At 37.5% G+C, this 20,606-nt stretch overlaps 1 protein-coding gene across 1 annotated transcript in view; it reads right to left on the reverse strand.

Annotated features, from left to right (window-relative positions):
* The window catches only part of mslnb (mesothelin b), a 38,961-nt gene extending 20,182 nt beyond the window's left edge, over positions 1-18,779 (reverse strand). The window contains exons 1-18 of the mRNA XM_088075799.1: positions 18,631-18,779; positions 13,426-13,523; positions 12,911-12,929; positions 12,719-12,761; positions 10,099-10,221; positions 8,998-9,197; positions 8,815-8,918; positions 7,147-7,259; positions 6,692-6,979; positions 6,425-6,499; positions 6,061-6,302; positions 5,207-5,288; positions 4,914-5,057; positions 4,292-4,494; positions 4,056-4,153; positions 3,032-3,150; positions 2,745-2,921; positions 2,622-2,653 (exon numbers count right to left, since the gene is read on the reverse strand). Coding sequence (XP_087931925.1) covers positions 2,622-2,653; positions 2,745-2,921; positions 3,032-3,150; positions 4,056-4,153; positions 4,292-4,494; positions 4,914-5,057; positions 5,207-5,288; positions 6,061-6,302; positions 6,425-6,499; positions 6,692-6,979; positions 7,147-7,259; positions 8,815-8,918; positions 8,998-9,197; positions 10,099-10,221; positions 12,719-12,761; positions 12,911-12,929; positions 13,426-13,477 — 2,114 coding nt within the window. The 5' untranslated portion in view covers positions 13,478-13,523; positions 18,631-18,779. The remainder of the gene's footprint in view (positions 1-2,621; positions 2,654-2,744; positions 2,922-3,031; positions 3,151-4,055; positions 4,154-4,291; positions 4,495-4,913; positions 5,058-5,206; positions 5,289-6,060; positions 6,303-6,424; positions 6,500-6,691; positions 6,980-7,146; positions 7,260-8,814; positions 8,919-8,997; positions 9,198-10,098; positions 10,222-12,718; positions 12,762-12,910; positions 12,930-13,425; positions 13,524-18,630) is intronic.
* Between the last annotated feature and the right edge of the window lie 1,827 nt (positions 18,780-20,606).

Genomic DNA, 20,606 nt, shown 5'->3' on the forward strand with positions numbered 1-20,606 from the left:
AAAAAAACCCATTAAACATTGAACAAAAAAGCATTTAGAGAACTTTCACAACAACTATGGCATCATAAATTAATTAAAATATGAAAAATAGAAAAGTATTTCTGAAAATTTGGATCAACGTTTCAGATCTGCATCACCATGAAAATATTGTAGGGCTAATAGATGATCATTTTATACAATTTCTCATACAGATATGTGCTCTTGGTCAAAAGAGGAAGTGAAATAGATGTTTTCGCTGTATTGCACTTTTTGTTGGTCACTTGTTCTGTGCTATGTTTCCAGGTCACTCACAAAAACATCACTTGTAAAACTGTCTAAGTGGTTCAAAAACGTTCTATCATTACCCAGTTTGAAAAGTCAATCATTATTTTTCTTGATTCAATCATATAAAATAATCAGTTTGTTACACTAACCAAAACAAACACTTGTATATTTTTATTTAATCTTGTGAAGGGCCCATTGCATGGATGAAGTGAATTCTCAGTCTAAGAATAAAGAGTATAAAGTATTTCAAGGCACACTGTAGGATTTGTGGAAAAATGTAATGCCTTTATTTTACATGCTTATTTATTATTAATTAAAAATACCAATGCGTTGCAACCATATACTATAAATAGAAATCTTTATCTGCAGTCTATGGTTGCAACGCACAGGTTTTCATCAGGGTCGTTGTCTGCTATGACACCTATACAGGGGCATAATTACTTACAGTGCAAAACTTCCTGATAAATTTCCCCAAATAATTTTTTGGGTCTCTAGTTGCAATAAAAACCCCTTGACCTGCCATTCTATCGTTATCATGTTTTAAAAAATAAATAGCAAATTGCAACAAAATTGTCATCTTATTCTGCACATTCTATAAAAATATCAATAAAACATTAAAATTCCATTCAATCAAATAAATACTTTCTTTCTTTATTTGGTATTTATTTCACATTCACCTTATTCCCAGCCCCCATGATGCCTTGCGCGAAATACGGGCGTGACTTCCAGTCCTGAACCGGAAGTCGGCGTTTGGATTCTTTTCCAGCAGCAGTGCTAGCATAGCATGGATGTATTATTGTGATAGTAAGTCTGTGGTGCCAGCTCACAGACAAGCCCCTCCACTGCACTCAGTACATGTAGCAGGTAAGCTAACATTAGCAGCAAGCTTGATAACGCTGGTCTAATTAATTGTAAGGTTTGGCCATTGTGCAAATTTTAATGTTATATGTAGGCTAAGTTGTAGCATGCTAATATATTAATGTCTCTAAGCTAACTGAGAGCCAAGTAGATGCTAGCTGTTTGTAGCTTTAGATAACTGTTATATTTCCATATTTTTGCTTGCGCTGCATTCAAACAGGTGAGTACAAGTGCCTTTTAAGGGGATTTGGGGTATCTGTTGGGCCGCCATGCCCCTGTTTTCAAAGCTTGATATTATTTGGGAGTCAGGTTGCCACTGAGCACCTGTGTTATTGTGTGTGTACTGTTGTGGTTTAACTATGTGCCTGTTGCTGTAGCTGGCCAGTTTTCAGGACATGGTGTTTTTTGTTGTGAAGACAAGCAGATCTCTTGTCTGTTATTTACTATTATCTCCTGCCATTCCTCTATGTAGGAATGTAGTTGTCTTGGGGTTGTTGTACAAAAAATGACTGAAAAATTCTGCAGTCAGTTCAGCAATTAGTAAAATGAACAGAACTTTGACTGTCACAGCACTATAAATGCTTCTGATCACTTTCCCTGTGACCTCTCTGCAAATACAATAGCCTAGGTAACACATTCCCACTGTAAAAGTCCAACACATGGTTGATATTATATATATATATATATGTGTGTGTGTCTGTGTGTGTGTGTGTATAAAATGGCGGTGCACAGCAGTGCAACGTCTTCTCTAGCTCTCGCTGTCAGGGAAAATACTTCTGTTATTTTATTGATGTACCGAGTCCTGAGTACTGAATTTCGTTCGTCATGTTTACATGGCCAGAATGACAATAAAGTTTCCTTGAATCCCAAGAAACTTCCTCCTGACTGTGTGTGCAAATCCTACAGTGTTGTCTGTTATATTTGCACTCTTCCAACTTTGTATTGCAACTTCTGCAATTTCCCTCAGGATTAATACTTTTTTTTTTTGTTCAAAATTTACCATATCTATTAGGGCATATTGCATTTACTTGAGAAATAAAATTCCTCTTTTTTGTAAAGTAACAATATTATTATGTCAGAATCATTAGTTAAGTTTTTTAAAAAGATATTTTATGGCATTTTTATGCTTCATTGAGATAATAAAAGACAAACGTTTGAAAAGGTGAGAGAGGGGAGGACCTGCAGCAAAGGGCCTAAGGCTGGACATCCTTAATGGTACTGAACTGTAACCTAAAAATACGTTTGCATGAAAAAATGTCTTTTAGTGAATGAATACGTTTATGAGATTATCATTGTGTTAATTCAGAAAAACAAGAGCAGAATTATTATTCCCAAGTGAATGCATTATGCTTTCATACGTATCTAACTCTCTAGTGATGATTCATTTCTAATAATTACATTGTGCGATGCAACAATTAGTTACACTTGTGTTTGACACCTCAAAAGGAAAGTAATTAATCACCACACGCTTAGTTGTAAAAGCAATTGAAAGTACTCACATTTGTATGTAGATACTGCAGTTCGGATTGACCTGACAAATTAAGTATTTTACAATTAATCCTCTAGGACAGTTAAAAGTTTTACAAAAGCAATACAGTTGGGTATCATTACAAAGCTTTTACCTTATAGGTGAGATAGATCAGGTTTTGTAGGACCTCCAGAAGTCTCCTCTCTCTGGGGGACTCCAGGAGAAAGTCAAATACTTCGTCAATAACAACTTCTTTCTCGGGTGGAGTAGGAAGAGGCAGCAGGAGCATCTCTGCTCTCTGTTTTGGAGACAAGAGGTGAAGAACTTCCAGCTGGATAGGAGACAAAAGAAAAGAGAAGAAATTATAAACAACAGAGTGAAGCCATCAGTTAAATGGGTTTTAGATGATGCTTTTGAGACTGTCAGGTTTTTCAGACTTACTCCAGAGAAGTTTGGGTTGAGCTTGTAGAAGTCAGTGACGGAGGGGATTGTCGAGAAGACGCCAAAGTTTTCTGTCAGCCATTCTGCACTGTCATTGGCTGAGAAGATGCACTGTGGGTCTGAATTAGACAGGCAACAATTAATGCATATTCATTAGATTAAGGTGCATTAAAAGTATTGTACTCAAGCACAAATTTGGGTTACTTTGCTTGAGTATTTCTATTTGATGCTAATTTATACTTCACCACAGTTCACGTGGAAATATTAAACATGTTATACCACTACCTTATGATTTGTTTGACACTTATGATTACTAGTTACTTTGCTAAAGATTTTAAAACTATGATCCAGTGCTGTAGAATAAATAACATTTAGAAGCTAAATTTGACTTCACATTAGTGAACTAGACGTGAATTCTGAATAAACATAAATGCATCAGTGATAATAATTTAATAATAATTAAATGCATAAAATAATAAAGAAAGCATTTTGTATCATTTTTCCATTCAATGCTACTTTAAACTTTTACATTACTACTTTAATTGACATCCAAGGTTATTATATACTTTATGAATAACAATTTGACATGAAAAAGAAATGATCAGCGTATAAAACAATTACCATTGGCTCCTCCTCCACCAAATTAAAATGTAAATGCACATCACTGATAATCTAATAATGTTAGTTACACACCCAAAGTAGCCATTTTTCATCATTTAATCCTTTTCGTTTTGATTCCTTAAGCACAGTTAGCTGATAATACTTATTTAACTTAAGTAGTATGCAGGACTTTTTTTGTGACAGAATGTTTATTTGTATGACTAAATTTACTTAATAAATGAACTGAATACTCCCTCCACTGCGGCAGAAAAAGGACTTCTCTGTCATATTAGTAGTGGCTTTTTTTTTTTACTGTCCTTCTGTTATTTATCAAAATGTCATATTTAAGATTTTGATGTAGTTGCAGGACATAATTGATATTCTTGTTTATTATAAGCAAAAAAGGCTGTTAACAGCTACTTACCAGACGTGTTGTGATGCAGCAGGAAGGGATAGATGAAGTGCGCATAGATGTCATAATTAGGATACCCATAGCGTGTGTGATTGCTGAGTGCTTCCACACTGCACATACCAAAAAAGAAGAGATAGAAATAAAATACAGCATACAGTGTGTGTGTGTGTGTGTGTGTGTGTGTGTGTGTGTGTGTGTGTGTGTGTGTGTGTGTGTACATATACATCCTCCCACACCGGTGAACTCACATGGTTTGGTAAACTGGGCAGGAGAAGTTGTTGGTGCTGAGGCAGGACAGGAGGTCTTTGGGGGGGTAGGGCAGGAGGGGCATCAGCTTGGCCTGAAACCAGAGCTTAATAAACTCCGGGTCGTCCAGGTGTCCCTGAGTCAGAGCAGGCGAGTCCGCTTCGCCAAAGATCTGCTGAAAGTCGGATGCTAACTCTTTCAAGTTCTACAGGAGGAAGGGGAAGCATCGAGTTAGAATTCATAAAACGTGATTTTTATGGTGGCCGTGTTTGTTGTTAATTATCTATGAATGCTAAAGCATTCATAATCAGCTTTAAAAAGCTGATTATGAATTTTGACTGACTGGTTATTCTCATAGGTACAGTTTGTGAAATAAATCAAACAGAAGAACATTTCCACCACCAAATTTAGATTCAGAAAAAGGAAGACTGTAATTCACTATCCTAAAATTGTCTGACACTTCTTTTACAGTAATGCTGGCAAAACCAATCAACGTGTTTATTTCTGCTGATGCTGTAAAATGTCTGTTTACATCAGTAATGTCAGTAAACATTGGGGTGTAAAATAAAAGTGAAAACTTTGTACGCATTACAATATTTTTTTAGGTTGATATAGGCTACTCACTGTTGTGGACAACTCTCTGATGAGTGACTCCAGACGCTTTGTCAGCTCTACAATCAATCTTATGATCGTCTCCTCGGACATTTCTAGGTGGCTTTGAGCAGCACAGTGCATAACGCTCGCCACATTTTCCACCACATCAATCAGCTGGTAGGATGAAAAAAAGACGAGAAGCTCTTTAAGCTGACAGCAGACTTTTGGAAACTAGGATATTTCAATTTCAGTTAAAATCAAAATTCTACAGATTCAAACCTGATTCATCATTATGAAATTTGAATAATAAAACGAAGCCTCACCGCGCAAGGTCTTTTATCAAGAGTGATGCTGCAGACGTCCTCGATGTCAGAAGTTTCATTGTCCATACCATTGTCCAGTTGGCTGCACACAAACATGGCAAAACGTTCAAAAATCATTTTAAATACATTACCTTACAATGTAAAAACATAACAACTGACATGATGGTGGCCAATGTTGATATTTGGCCACTACACCAGTGTACAGGCAAACTTCACAACAAGCTGACAAATCCACAACTACAGTAAACATATTAGCATATTCACACATCTTAAAGATATGAAGACACAAAAGCATTGATTAACAACCATGTTAATGGACGCCTGACAAATCTAAATCCAATACATTCACTTTCCTATTAGGTCTTTTTTGTCTCCATCAACTCCTGAGAAAAATATTAGGACCTTTAGCTGCTCCAATTTCTTCACTAGCTGGCTGCTAAATTTGTCTTTGTGCAGTTTGGTGCTTGGCTTGAAGTGTACATTTGGGTTCATCAGAGCTTTTTTGCTCCCTGCTAAACAGTACAGTAAAAGTGAAACAATGCGCTAGAATAGGCTCAAAGATAGTGCCACAGTTGGTTAACTGGTTAATAACTCTTAAGTAAAAGCAAATGCCTCAGTCCCTTTTCTCTTTTTTCTTTGGTCATGAAGCACCAATTTCAAAATTTTGTCTTTCTGTTGCATAGACAGCCTTGTTTTATGAACAGATCATTTATAAAGCAATGATATAATTGAAATTTGTATTTCAGTCATTTAATGCTTTTGTTTCCCCACATAGTTCTATCTTTACTGACACACATGGGGAAAAATAAATGAATACTAAAGGACGTCTAACCTGAAATGTTAGTTTGACTTACAACACATGGTGGAAGGCCAGGGTGATGTTGTGATTCAGCAGAGCCCCGTTGTTCGGCAGGAACCTCCGTAACACCGGCATCACCACATGCTGGTACCAATCCTCCAAATTGGTGATGTCAAACTTTGGGCTATGTGGAACTATGGATGTCTCCGGTGGCCGGTACATGTCTGCCACTTCAGACAGAGTCCAGTTTAGCAGGAACTGGGTCAGAGTGGTACTTCTCATTTTTGACACTTCCCTCTGGAGGAACACAGCAAGTCAGGAGTCGTTTCACTTTGGAGGTGTAATGTGTACATTCGTCTGCATGGCAAATTATGTAGGTGTGTGTGTGTGTATGTGTGTGTGACAGAGAGAGCTTGTACCTCTTGTGTGAAGGACACAAACTCATGAACAAATCTGCCAAGGGGTCTGAAAGCTGTCATAAACCCATTCACAACCTGTAAGTGACAAAAGGGCAGATATAGTCTAGGTGCAAGGCTGGAAATGATAAATAATTAAAATAACTACAGGCTATATATTAACTTCTTAATTGTTTGGCTTGAGCCCACAGGGGCTGCTAATACAGAGAGCCCAGAATTTGGTGCTACGTCCGTGCGTAGTCTCCATAAATCAATGCTACCTGACGTTACCTGTTTTAGGTTGCTGTGTGGAGATGGTGGTTCATATGGGTCATAGTGGTGGTCCCCTCCAGGGATCATAGAGGGGTGGCCACCCCCAGGGGTCATGGTGTGGTTGCGCCCTCCAGGGGTCGTAGTGTGGTTGCGCCCGCCAGGGCTGCCAGTTGGGAGAGGGCCAGTGCCGTCTGTCAACAAACTGTGGAAGACCAGGCTTAAAGTGCCATTATCTAAACCTGCAACCTCTGGCCTCAGCAGCAGCTCAGCCTTCTGTGTTGGAGACAGCAGGTGAAGAACCTCCAACTATGGGGGAGGACAAACAACAGAGGGGAGGAGGATAAAATGTAGGTGGGATCATGAAAATTGAGTCACTTGCACTTAAAATGAACTCTGTCTCTGTCGCTCTGAGGTGAACTGCTGTTGTAAATCAAAAAAAAAGAAAACAATTAGAAAACTCAAAGTGAACTCACTCCACTGAAGACCATGTTGAGTGTTGAAAAGTCCTTCATTCGGGCCATGACTCTGAAGGCACCAAAGTTCTTCATCAACCACTCCTCGCTGCCCTCGTGTGGGTTTACACAACCTATATAGAGATTACACACACTGAGTGAACACATACAGTATGTACACATACACAATTTAGAAGAGGTAAACAACTTGTATGTTAACAAATCTAAACGTGTCAGTTTAAAGGTGTATATGTTGTGCTGCATATAGGCTCCTGGGATCTTCAGTCTACCAGGGAGGATTTGGTTATTTGTTTATATGGATTTGATCATTTGTTTATATGGAAAGAAAATATGTCAAAAAGCTGTAAAAGATAGTGCCACTGTTCCTTTTGGCCTGTAACTCCTAAACTTTGTTTTTTGACATTTCATACCAGTTTCTTATATATTTTGCCATTTTTTGCAGGTGCAGTAACTTTACATAAATCTCTACAACTTTTAAATGCACAATCACAGTGTTTCTCAAGTTACTAACAGGGTTACTTTGAAGTACTGCAGGAGTATGTAAGATTACAAAAAAAATGCTAATTTGAAAAAATATAAGTCATGCATAATATCTAAAATATGTTAAATAAAAAATGTTGACACAAGTTTGATAAACCACATTGTATGTTCCTGTTGGTACGGCGCTGTGTAAATAATTGACGAAGCAACTGTGACATCCCCCATTGCTTTGTGATCTGCTGTTTTGAAGCCTCCAGTTCGAGGCTGTTGGCTGAGTAGCTGTTGCCATCTTGGTTTTTGGAGTCAAACGTGACCAAGTTTGGACAAGAGGGTGGAGTGGTTGGAGTTTTATATATATATATATATATATATATACGTATACATATGTGTGTGTAACACTCTTCATACAGTTGTAATGAATGTGCTGTTTTTGGTGTAAGGCTGAAAACATGTTTCTGCTGTGAAGTTTGACTTTTTTCCCACGGGGTTCATGGGAATGAACTCTGTTTTGGAGTCACCCCCAAGTGGCCATTTTAAGAAATGCAGTTTTTTGCAGTTTTGTTTCCACATTGGCTTCATTTCTCCTCCATGGAGGGTGCCGCTTTATTGTTGTATGATCACTTCTCTGTCCACTTAAAATGTTTTGAATTTGATTCACGGGAAATTCTACACTCTTAGCCTATCTTGTTTGCATTCACCCAAGATTATTCTCCATCACTACCCTTATTTTGACGCAGATGCAGGACCATGTAGGAGGAGTACATTGGTTGATTTGCAGCTTTGAAGAGAGCAATGTTTTTGACACCACAGTGATTTTGAAATATTGGGATTCTTGTAAAAAGGATATAATTCAGCTGGAGAACTTTCATTTCTTGTTATTATTAGAAAAAATATTAGAAAAAGTTGGTATTTCTGCTACTTCACCTACTTTAAAGGTGTATGTAGAAGTGAAAGAGTCTGAAGAGAGGACACAGTGTTAAGGCCAACTTTAGTATGAGGCTGGCATTTTTTTGTCTTGCAACCCTTATTGTAATGCAAATATCTCACTAAAAAGACGTTCATACTACAAAAGTTGCTGAAGCTATTACATAAAAAACAAATTCAGAGGAATGCTCAGCTTTAGTGGAGACATGTGCTATTTAAGTCATTTCTACTTCATTGTAAAGTTGAATCAAACAAAAGTTTTACCAGCCACTCTGTCTTCAGACAGAAACGGGTACATAAAGAATGTGTAGATCCACTTTTGTCTGGCTGGATTCATCTCAGAATAATGGTAGCTCAGCTGCCGCACGCTGCAGGAAGATATAGGAAGGTGAGATAACATTTTGTAACAAAGGCAACAGAGACACATAGTCAGAGACACAGACGTACACAGTCTGGTAGGTGGAGCAGCTGAATTTCTTGGTGCTGAGGCAGGCCAAGAAATTTTTGGTGATGGATTTCAGCAGCGGTTTTATCTTGACTTCCATCCACATCTGAACGAAGGCTTCATTCTGGAAAGGGTCAGCTCTGGGCTTTAATGCTAGCTCCCCCTGCAGGCTGAGGAGCGGCTCTCCTGCCATGCCGTACTTCTGTTGTTGAAGTGATGGAGGGGAGTACAAAAAAAGTCAATAAGTAGGAAAGATAATCTGTTGAAATGTATTTATCTTATGTAGGTGTGTTTCCCTGAAATGCTTATAGTCAGTTCTTCTACAATCATCCACAATATTAATAATAATAATAATAATGATAATTGTCTTCAATATAACTAAAACAAATGGGAAATTAGCACAATTTAACAACTAATCTAACAAACAGTGGTAATAATAACAAAAAACACAGCAATAAAATAATACTGCATGTGCAAATTTGCTTATTTTGTCTTCCTTTCCCCCCCTTTTTTTGTACTGTACCCTGGAGGGCTTTGCCTTTTCGTTTCTCCCTACTCTAATGCACTCTATTGTTTACATACTACTGTTAAATTGAAGTATAAGGCAAATATTTTAATTTAATATTTTTACTAATGCACATGTTTTATAATGTTTATATATTTTTTAATTTATATCTTTACTTAATTCAATATAATATTTTTACTAAATTCTTATTTTATACTTAAATACTCTTATTTCTAATTCCATAATTCTGGGTCAATTTTGATTCTGATCATATCCCGTATATTACATTTTTTGAATGTTAAAGCTTTATTTTTTGGTGTAGGTGCTGTGGGCTGGAATTTTGGCACAGGAAGATCAGCCACTGCTAATAATAAAAGTAGGCAAAAATATGCCATGAGAAACATTCAATCAAGGGATAGTCGTAACAAAAGTCACTGCATTGCTTATCTGTCATCGTCAAAGAAGTCTGAATGTTGCCTCATGAAAGAAGACAAAAACAGCATCTCGGCACCAACTGGTCCAGCTGGTATTTTGACAGCATTCCTGACTTTGGGTGTCTGTGGAAAATTCCTGTCCTGTTGTTAATTGTCAGCCATACCATGAAGCTGTACACATCCATTGTCGCCTCAAGCATTTCTTTCAGCCTCCGCATGTGGTCCTTCCCTGTGTCTTTTGATGGCAATCCCACACACTGGAGGAAGTGAGAGGTCGGATCTGGCCCCTTAGAATTAAAGACGAAAAAAGGAAAACTTGAGCAAAAAGGGAAAGTGGAAGGAACTAGAAAGCGTCTTTCCAGAGAAATCAGGGCTCACAAATTCTGAAACTGATATCATGAATTCATGACATTTAAACATGTAATATGATATTTTGTAGCAGCAAGTTCCCATGAAGCTGAGCGAATTATGCTCGTGGCTATGTTCGAGCACTGGGTGTGAGCCGTCTCTGGCTGACACGTGACAAATCATTGAATCAGTAATCTGGCAAACAATCATGCTGACTATGACCAAACCGTTCACTAAATTCTCAGAGGGATACTTTTCTAATTTACCAGCTTTGATCATAATAATGTGGGCAGTAAGTGCAACTGAACTGTGGTAAACTTCATAATCTTATCAGTGCTCAGATCTTCCTGCTCATCTCTCAGAGGAAATCCACCAAATTTTACTTTATCCAGCAGATTTTAATTAGAATAAGAGCTGTTGCTCAAACTGCAAATTTTGCCTCCTTATGTTCGTATTATTTTTTAGTATATTTCAGTGCACTGTTTGGCTGTAATTAGAAAAATTGTGAACAAGAAAAGGGCATCCTGCAGTGCCTTGTTCTCATCTAGTATGTCCTCAGGACCATATTTTTGATTTCCATTTGACTGTAATATGATATTGTTTGATAATAGCCAGCCGCTATTTCTGTGTCAAAACAGACAAGCTGACATTACGTCACCCACCAGCGGGAGTGCTCACCTGTCCGTTGCAGTGCCGTGCATGCTGGTAGTTGCAGGTTTTACACCTCATTAGCAAAAGTGAATGCCACAGCTCTTTTCCTCTGTTTTCTCTGGTCATGTAGCATCAGTTTGAAACTAATATGCATCTCCTTTCTGCATAGATATCCCAGTTTTATGAAGAAAAAAAATCATCTTTCCAGCAGTGAAACACATTGTTTGTGTTTCTTGCTTGTAGTGTATAGAGGGTTTACAATTTGACATGTAAAAAACAAAGATTGAATTAATAATATAATTAAAGCTGCCGTCCATTTAGCTTTACCTATTTCAGGGCACTACTTTTTACATTCAGGCTCATTGACATGACTTTGACTATAATAGAACGGAGTCATCGTCAGTGGTATTAGTTTCACCGGTGGTTTTTCTTCCTTGCTTTGAAGTAAAAGTATCTGCTTTGAAAAAGGCCTTTAAGCAATCAAGTCTCTTTGTTCCTCTGTATTGTAAGTTCACATACTGTACAGGATGTTGCATTGAAGACATTTTTAGAATATCTAGCACCACACCACTTATTGCCAGATTGCACCCCATGATAATGGTGTTCACTGCAGGCAAGTTTCTTGTTTTCTATTTCTGTGAAGCAGTCCACACCAGGTGTTATGATAGACTTTTTGCAGGAGCCCAATTGGATAACTGTCAGCAATATGAAACATGATTAAGATCCTGTTGGCGTGTGATTTGGGTAGTTTTTAGACAATCCTCAGACACTGGCAGTGAAGCTGCAAGGAAATTGTGACTTTAAAGATGACACAGGAGCTTTGTTTTTTTTTTTCCCACATCACATCACTCAATCGAATACCAATATTAGAAACCCCTTGGTATTATTTCACTCAACCACAGACTTTGAAGTTGCTGCCTTCTCTTCTTGTGAATTTTCCCACAGAGACCAATACATTATAACGTCAAATATTCTGCTGTGACACATCCTCAAGCTGCTGTGCCAACACTGAGAGAAGACAAAATTTAGTCTAATTTAATTTTTTTGCATAATTTATCATTATAAAGAAAGCGTTGATTGTACAGTGTAATGGTTATAGTATAATGACGCCATAGGCATTTAGGTTGGTTTCTCATTAAGCCTCGCTGTCAGTATAATTCTGTCTGCCGCTGGGTCTCATCTCCCAGGAAAATAAAGGCTTTACAGCACAAATGAAGTGCATCAACAACTGTGCAACCAAAACAGGAAGAGTATAGTGTAGTTTTTGCAGTTACAATCCTGACTAGTGGAAATTGGGAATGGAGGAACAACTGTGAAAACAGTGGTAGTTTCTTGGCTTTGAGGGAAACTGAAAGCAATCTGGTTGTCTTTGAAAGCAACAACAATGCCACTAAGAAATGCAAAGAGTGGAAAAGTTGACATGTTTACTGTTTCCACTACTTTTTCCTCTTTTGTGGATGCTGCTCATGTTTTGTTATAGTGGTGAAGGTCTTTCCTTCTCAGGTGTAGGAATGACGCATAGTTGAATTTGGGAGGGTTTAAAAGTTGTCTGTTTCCACATTAGTATTTCACACCATATCCACACTGAAGCAGTCTCTTGTTATGACTTCTTCAAAGCAGTCTTATCATTTAGAAAACAATCTAAGAATTTGTCCTCACGCAACAGATAAAATCAGGATATGACGTTTGAACTTGCGACTTTAAACAGGATTTGATTATGATAAAAAAGCCTTTTCAACTGTAGGTATAAGTACATGCAGTTCAGCATGTGATAACCTCACTCACCTGACCACATTTTTGGCTTGAAGTGCAAGTTGCATCTCTGTTTCTATGAGTTAAGAAACAAGATAAGAGTTTAGAGACAAGAGATGACATACTGTAGTTCATTATAACGTGAAGGCACAGTGAAGTCTTAACAAGCGGAAAAGAACATTTAATGCTACACTGGCTTTTTCCATTTTGTCTTTCTGATCTTACCTTTCTGCGTTTGATGCCCCTGTTGGCAGAAGACAGTTCATTGTTAGAGATGACACTACAATTTGAAGGACTTACAATAGATCTGGACATATTTAGGACATTTCTATCATGAGACATTTTATTATGGGAGGATAATTGATTATGCTTCTAACTTTACAGCTTTCTGTTATGCTGCTGCATCCATTGTCCAGCCTTATACCTAGTTTGGTATAGAAAAAAATAGTTCCTATATGAAACTCCTCACAACAAGGTCTGTGGATTATTTTGAGTAACTGGATCATGATTTCTGGAAAGAGACACTGCACTTTTTGTGCATTGCGCACTACAAACCCAGTGCCATCTGGTTCCATTATACAGTAAATATCTCCAATACTCGGCAACTCGCAACAAAACAATCTAGATAGGTAACTACCACTAAAAAACATGTATTTTTGTAAGTAACGGGCCCTTTAGGGGATGATTTGTCCTTAGACTGTATCCTGATATTAGACAAAAGATATGAAATATGCTCTTACCAAAGCAGCTCCACAGTAAGTAAACCAGTAGGAACAGGTAGCGTGATTTCATGATGTGACGAGTCTCATGGGATGAGAGGGCTTTGTGGTGAAACTCACTGGGGAGGGAATCAGAGAAAACAGGTGACACAGTCAGTCAGCACACCAACAAGCACTACAAGACCAAATGATGGATCAGAAGTCTGAATTGTGAATGTTAATTCTAAATTGAAAATCACACAGTTCTTTTTCTTTAAACCCTTTGAGACCTGAGCAAACTGCCTTATGTCTCTAAAAAATATTGAAAGAACACAATGTGCAAGAAATGACCCAAAATTACTAAAACTTAAACTAAAAAGTGCCAAAAAGTCTCTATTTTTTAACTTTTAACTTATTTATAATTTTAAGGTAATTTTCTTGTCACCTTCTGATTTTATTGATATATTTATCTATTTATTGCAATTTGCAGGACATTCCTTGTCAGTTGCTCATTGCCTTTATTGTCATGTTTCCAGGTTTCAGAGGTTTAAATGCTTGTGAAAGGCGTATTAACGTACCTGTTATGAATCATTATCAAAGAGGCTGACCTCCTTTTGCTCCTTAGAAATCATGGCTAAGCTGTGAAAGCTTAATACTGTATGTTACATTTTAATCAGACCATTGTCATCCAGTCACTGTCATTGGTGTGTGCACTTTGTAGAAATTGAGCATGGAGGTTTTGTGGTGCCAGTAAAGAAACAGGGAGTGGCTGTCAGATATTTTACAGACAGAGTGACCTTTAACTTTAAAGTACAAAGATGGAGAAACAAAACATGTATCAGTGAAAAGAATGCTGAAACGCAACACCCCATTCACGCCCAAACAATGGACACAAAGACGACGAGCACATGATCCTGTTCAAAAAATATATTCTGTAAAATGTTACTAGAAAAAAGAATTTACCCCTTTTTTGTCCTTTTTTTTCTTTTTACAATGATACTTACAGTATCATACAGCAGTTGTTATGTATAGGTGGATTGTCGATCATGATGCACATTTGTTTTTGACACTTAGAATGACATTACATTAACTTCCATTTCTTTTTATCCTAGCCTTGACCAAGACTCTCAGGCTTAAGATTTAAAGCTGTATTAATTGATTTTATGGTCTCTCGTGGGCTGCACAGCAAACTGCAAACACAAAATAGACAAATTATGTCCTCGTAAAGGTGAACAGGTTAGCAAACATTTGCCCATTTAATCACGATGCAAACACAGAGTAACATCAGTGTGACACAGTTTGCACCATGTGTGATTCCACTTGCCATAATTAAGGGTAATATATGAGGCTGAGAAACTTTGCAAAGTCATGAGAGATAAACCTGAGCGAGGTTGTTTGTAGCTTGGTACACCACAAAACACCAGTCCCTCCAGGATTTCATGGCATGGTTTTGCGATTGTTACGGTCTGAACAGCTTGTTCTCGCTTGGAATTTGTCAAATAGCGTCGCTTTGTCAGTGCTTTTGGCATATGAACCTGACGCCAAAAGCCACCTTCTGCATTCAAGTGGAATGTGACTGGGTGGCGGCAGAGGAAAATGCAGTGGGACAGAACCGGTGGCGTTATTATTGCACGCTGGTGGACAGCCAGGAGGCACTGGCCGCTTCCACATGCAATGTGCACTGGCGCCATCAAATCACGCTTCCTGTGTCAATGTGTGTGGGTTTTTTTTCTTCACTTAACCATGTGCCTCTTTGCCTAAACCTAACCGTCTATGACTTTGTTACTATTGCGACAGTGCAAACATAAGGATTATACTGCTTTCTGCATGCTATGACATCACGGTAACGGGCTGCGTCATCCCACCATGACGTCATCCCACCATGTGCATTTATTGACATCACCGTAAAGCCATCCCCAAACGTAAAAGGCTGATGCAGAAAGATACCCACAATGTCTTAGGTAGATGTGGAAGGTCCTGACACCATGTGATGAGTTCTGGGTGAGATCATGTTGGCCTGAAATGCCTGATCTATGGACAGCTTGTCTACACCAAAATGACTCAGCTCTGTTTTAAAACACATTACTTAACATTAGGCAACATTACCCGTGTGACTCTAACAATTAGCCCTGTCACTCTCTTCTGAGTGAGTCACTCTCTTATAGTGGAAATCTCATGTTAAAAAGAGAAACAGAGAATTTGAATTTGATTCAATATGCTGCACACAGCTCTACAATGTAATGAAACTGTACCCATTTTAAAAAGTCAATTTTTTTTGGACAAAATTGCAAGGTCGTGCATTGGGGATTGACTGGATTTGCACTGATGTGGTTGCAACATCCTGAGGGGACTGAGAAATGTAACAAATTAAAATTAGTTCTCCTGTATGAACATGTTTTGACTTTTTGTAATTACAATAAAAATATGTGGATGTGATCAATTTTTTTTAGCTAAATTCGTTGTACTAGTCCATACCCGGGGATATGTGTGCTGCAACTACATGCAGACTTCAGGGGAAATGCCCACCCTATAGACCTGTATATTGGTGCAGACTTTGCCAAAATAGCAAATAAACAGGGTAAAAAAAAGCTGCTTTTTCAGTCACCGCCTTAGCATTATGAGTTAAAACCTGTTTGTTTTAAAATGGACGAGAAGAAAATGGTGACAGAAACAGATCTGTCGTCATTTTATTGCGCAGAGTTTAACTTCTGGGGAACATTAACAGTTTGCATCGTTTGGCTACGTGACAACAACATAGTTTCTTAACCACTGTTAAAGACTTTTATAAAAGTGCTTTATTTCTGTTAGGATGAATTATTCAAGCTTCAGTTGCGGTTTTTCCTCTTTTGTTATGCGTCCCATATTCAGCTGCACATCGAACTGGCTGTGTTGATGAGACTCTTAGGTGTTTTTTAGACTCAGTGCCCAAGAGTGCTTGATTTTCTGAAAATCAGCCTCTGTTAATGCCTGGTGGTGGGATGTTTTGTCACAACCTTTTCTGTGAAGATTGCTGTGGATTGTTTTTTAATCCAACGGCAAGTGGACCACATGGTCTGTTTAACAGTACCAACTTAATTTATTAACTATTCTAGCTCTTTAATTTGGCTTACCCACACTTAACTCACCCAGTAAATCAAAATGCTCTACAAAATCTGACTTTTGAAAGAGTGGCTAATTGGCTCAGCAATACTATTGTTATGTGATCGCAGCTGTGTGCATATGGAGTATTTTACAGTGGCTTCAAATGTGGCTCAACCAATCAGAAACAAGGACTGAAACCAATTAGTGCAGCTTTAATGGTTAACCTTAGGAGCCCAGCTTCAAATGAGAGATAAGTTCCTTCAATGTTACTGTGTGAACACAGCGTCATTCATACAAGAAACACACGCAAAGTCACATGTTCCCGCTCAACACTTGAACCCATTAATTCTTGTTTCACAGCCATATATTGCAACATACATCCCCGTGTTAGAAGAAAGAGTTGGTTAAAGGTTTGTTTAGGATAACTTCTCCTCCACTCCCCTCATTTGTAGCTCTGGCAGGTGAAAGAGAAACACTATTTGAATTATTTATGACTGATTTACTATTTTCAAAGCTGGAACTCCACAGAAGAGCTGTGAAAATATTTGAAAATGTCCAACATAGCTGGTTAAATGACCTCACATATCGACACACAAACATATGCCGTTCTTTCATTTTACTTTTCCTTTTTTATCCATACAATGTATTATGGAGAATGAAGTAAAATCAGATCAATTTAAACAACAAAATGTAATGCAGTTTTACAGTTTCAACATTAAAACACTTAAAATGTTTATAAACTCTACATTACAATTTTCTGTTGTGTATGCAGGTTATCGTTGATGTTAATTTACCTGTGATGGACTAAAACTGCTTTTTTTTTCTCCTGAAAAGAAGTAGTGTTGGGGGATATGGAGAAAAACAATTGTCACTATGTTTTTGACCAAATACCTTAGTATTGATATTGTGATAATATTGTAGGGTCGATTACTGGTGCTTTCAGAAAACATTTACACAGTGAGATTTTTGATAAATAATTATCAGTAATGTGGATTTAATGACGAATGTGGGTAAAAAAAATACAGTGAACAATCTGCTCAGTTCAGAAAATTACTTCACTTTACTGTAATGCAGCATGTAAAAGCAGGAAGGACAACACTAACGACAGTATGCTATTCACATTTTAACATATCTAGTCTCATATCATTATTGATATATATAAATATATTGCCCAACCCTATATAAATGTATGATTGTGCTTACTTTTACTTTGGTTTAAGTACAAAAATGTTAAAGAAATAACACAAAAAAGTTCTGAGTGTGAAGACAGCAACAATGCAAAAACTCAAGTGGCATAATTTACTGTATTTTTAAAGAATTAAAACTGTTATAGTGACAAAGACAATTCAAGTATTGCACTTTAGTATACATTTTAAGGCTCTTTGTTTTATTTCCCTGTTTAGTTATCCTATAAACGATAATCAAACGCTATGGAATAGCTAACACACGACTACAGTATTATAATGTATATTATGATATCAAACTGACCAAAAGGAGTCTCCATAAAGAGGACTTTTACTTTTATTACTTTTTGATACTATTAGCACGTATTGTGGATAAAAGCTCTGTCATTTTAGTTTAAAATTTCGATTGTCCAACTTTTACTGGGTAATGGGCTTTACTACTCTGACTTAATTAAATGGCCCAAATGCTTTTTTATACACTTTTTTTTCCCTCTCTGAAAACAATTCATTTAATCTTCTGCAGTTACAATGCAGTCAATTTATCAGCTCAATTTCCTGTAATGCATTTGCCATTCTTTATCCTAAAGGTTATTGAGAAAGCCACCTTTTCATTAGACTCATACAGGTTTGAGCACACCCTAACCCACGTTAATGAGGCGGAACTTATTATCCCCACTGCTAAAATCCCCAGACAGCACGTTGTTAGCAGAGACACACACTCACAACAAAAAGGAACCAGATTATGGTGATTACTTCACTGATTTTCAACCTTATCTGTGTTCATCAGCCTGCCAGTGTATACCGTAATTATAGTGAGAGCCTATTACTTTATATGTACTGTTAAATAACAACAAATATTAGTCAATAGGAACAGATCCTTCTGTGACAAGTAAGTACAGAGGTACGATTGATGATGGGATCCTTTAGGTTACAGCAACAGACAAATGACATAATGACATGAAATCAAAGCTGAATCACTTACCAAATCTTGTTTGTAGCCGGAGTCCTTCAGGTGCTGTAAAGTGCCGGCGTTTAACTCTCTCACTCTCTCCTGACACCTGAGACACAGGTGCACCAGAAAACTGCTGAGGGGTGTGTTGTCGTGTGACGTCGACACAGGAAATAATGGTCGACTCCTTCGTGCTGCAAAAGCGGGCTGAGCAGTGTTTGCCTATCTGATTGTACTGTAATTGTTTTTTTGTTTTTTTTATGTTTGTGTGTGTACATTTACACTCAACTTTTCTGTATGTGAACCCATGTGTGTGAAAGACAGACAGAAAATAAATAGACTGGCGGTATAAAGTTACGTCTGACTCATGTTCAGCAGGTTTTACCTCCCTGGTATTTGTATTTGCATATAAATGCTTAGCTTTGTCTACAAAAAAAGCATTACATACAAGCAGTTATGTAATGTTTAACATAGAGAGCAGCCCACAGAAATGGTACTGATAAATAACACATGGATTTATTTTGAGTTTTAAACAGCTTGGAAATAAAACCATTTTTTACTTGTCTGTGGTGACAAAAAAGAGATCTCTTTTAAGGCATTAAAGCTGATACATTTCCTTTATATGATTTATTTCAGGATTGTCTGTCAGTTGGCTTAAATGCTTAAAGTAAGAAATAAACAAATCATGAAGTCATAATGTGGACTGTAAACATCAAATTCTGAAAACAAGCTGCTTTAGAACTGGTATTTCTGTTTATGTGCACACACACGTACACACATACACACACGCCATGGTATGCACTCACACAGATCAAGATAAACTGGTTTGTAACACACATAAAGCACCAAACAGAATTTGGTTTGGAAGGAAGTGATTCATTCAGAATAAACGGTAAAAGTCAACAATAGTTTTTAAAACAGGAAACTGATAAAAGGATGTAGTTAAAGTAGTTCACAACCACCACAGATACTATGATGATGTAGTTCACAGGTAACAGTCACAATACTTCAGTCAGAGGCCATCTGATTAAGAAAACTTTGTTGGGTAACACTTTGTGGAGTGTTTAACATTTCAGCATCTCATTAGTTTAGTTTGAACAAATAAAGAAAAAATTCAGAAAAATCAGTGGTATTTCCGTATGTTGTTGAGGTATGACTTTCACTTTGCATGGAGGAGTCTTAAATTGCATTTGTACGTGCAGTGCAGTGCTGCACTGTGTTTACCAACAATGGTTTTCCACAGTGTTCCCGAGCTAATTTAGTAATATCCTTTTTACAATCATGCTGATTTTTTTAATGTAGTGCAGCCTGAAGGGTTAAAGGTCACAGGTGTTCGATATTGGTTTTCAGTCTGCCTCTTGGGCGGGGTTTTCTGTATCTTTTGATGACATTATTGATTGATGGTGAAATCCTACATTTATTGCAATTGAAAATTGTGCGTTAAAAACACATTGTTCTTATACTGTCGTAATATTTGCCCGCGTGCATTCTCACAAAGTGGGGAACCTCGAACTGCCCTTTCTTGTTAATCACTGAGCCTTTCAGGGATGCCCCTTTCTTAATTATGATACTTAAATTTGTTACAAATAAACTTTCTGACATGTGGAATGTCTCAGGTGTTTTTGAGCATTTTGCAGTTTTCCTAGTCTGTTGTCACCCAAACTTTTTGGGAAACATTTTGCAGGCATCAGGAAGAATTTATGTTTCCCAAAACAAAGAAGTTTATCAGTTTTAACATCGAACATCATGTCTTTGTCCTGTAGTAAATTTGATATATATCAAAAACCTTTGGAAATCATTGCAGTCTGTATTTAGTTATTTTTTTGGAATCCAGGTTGTAGATCAAACCATCAGTTTACAAACTTAACAGTATAATCTCATTTATCCAGTCATGTGACACTTCTGCATTAACGGTCAGGCGCATGGACTAGAGGCGCGCCTGGGTTTCCTGTGTGTTCAACATTGGTCAGAGGAATGCTCATGCAGAGTTCAAGTGCATACGTTTATTT

The sequence above is a fragment of the Plectropomus leopardus genome, chromosome 3 (genome assembly GCF_026936395.1).
Source record: "Plectropomus leopardus strain MGB_pleo_1.0 chromosome 3, ASM2693639v1, whole genome shotgun sequence".
NCBI lineage: Eukaryota > Metazoa > Chordata > Actinopteri > Perciformes > Serranidae > Plectropomus > Plectropomus leopardus.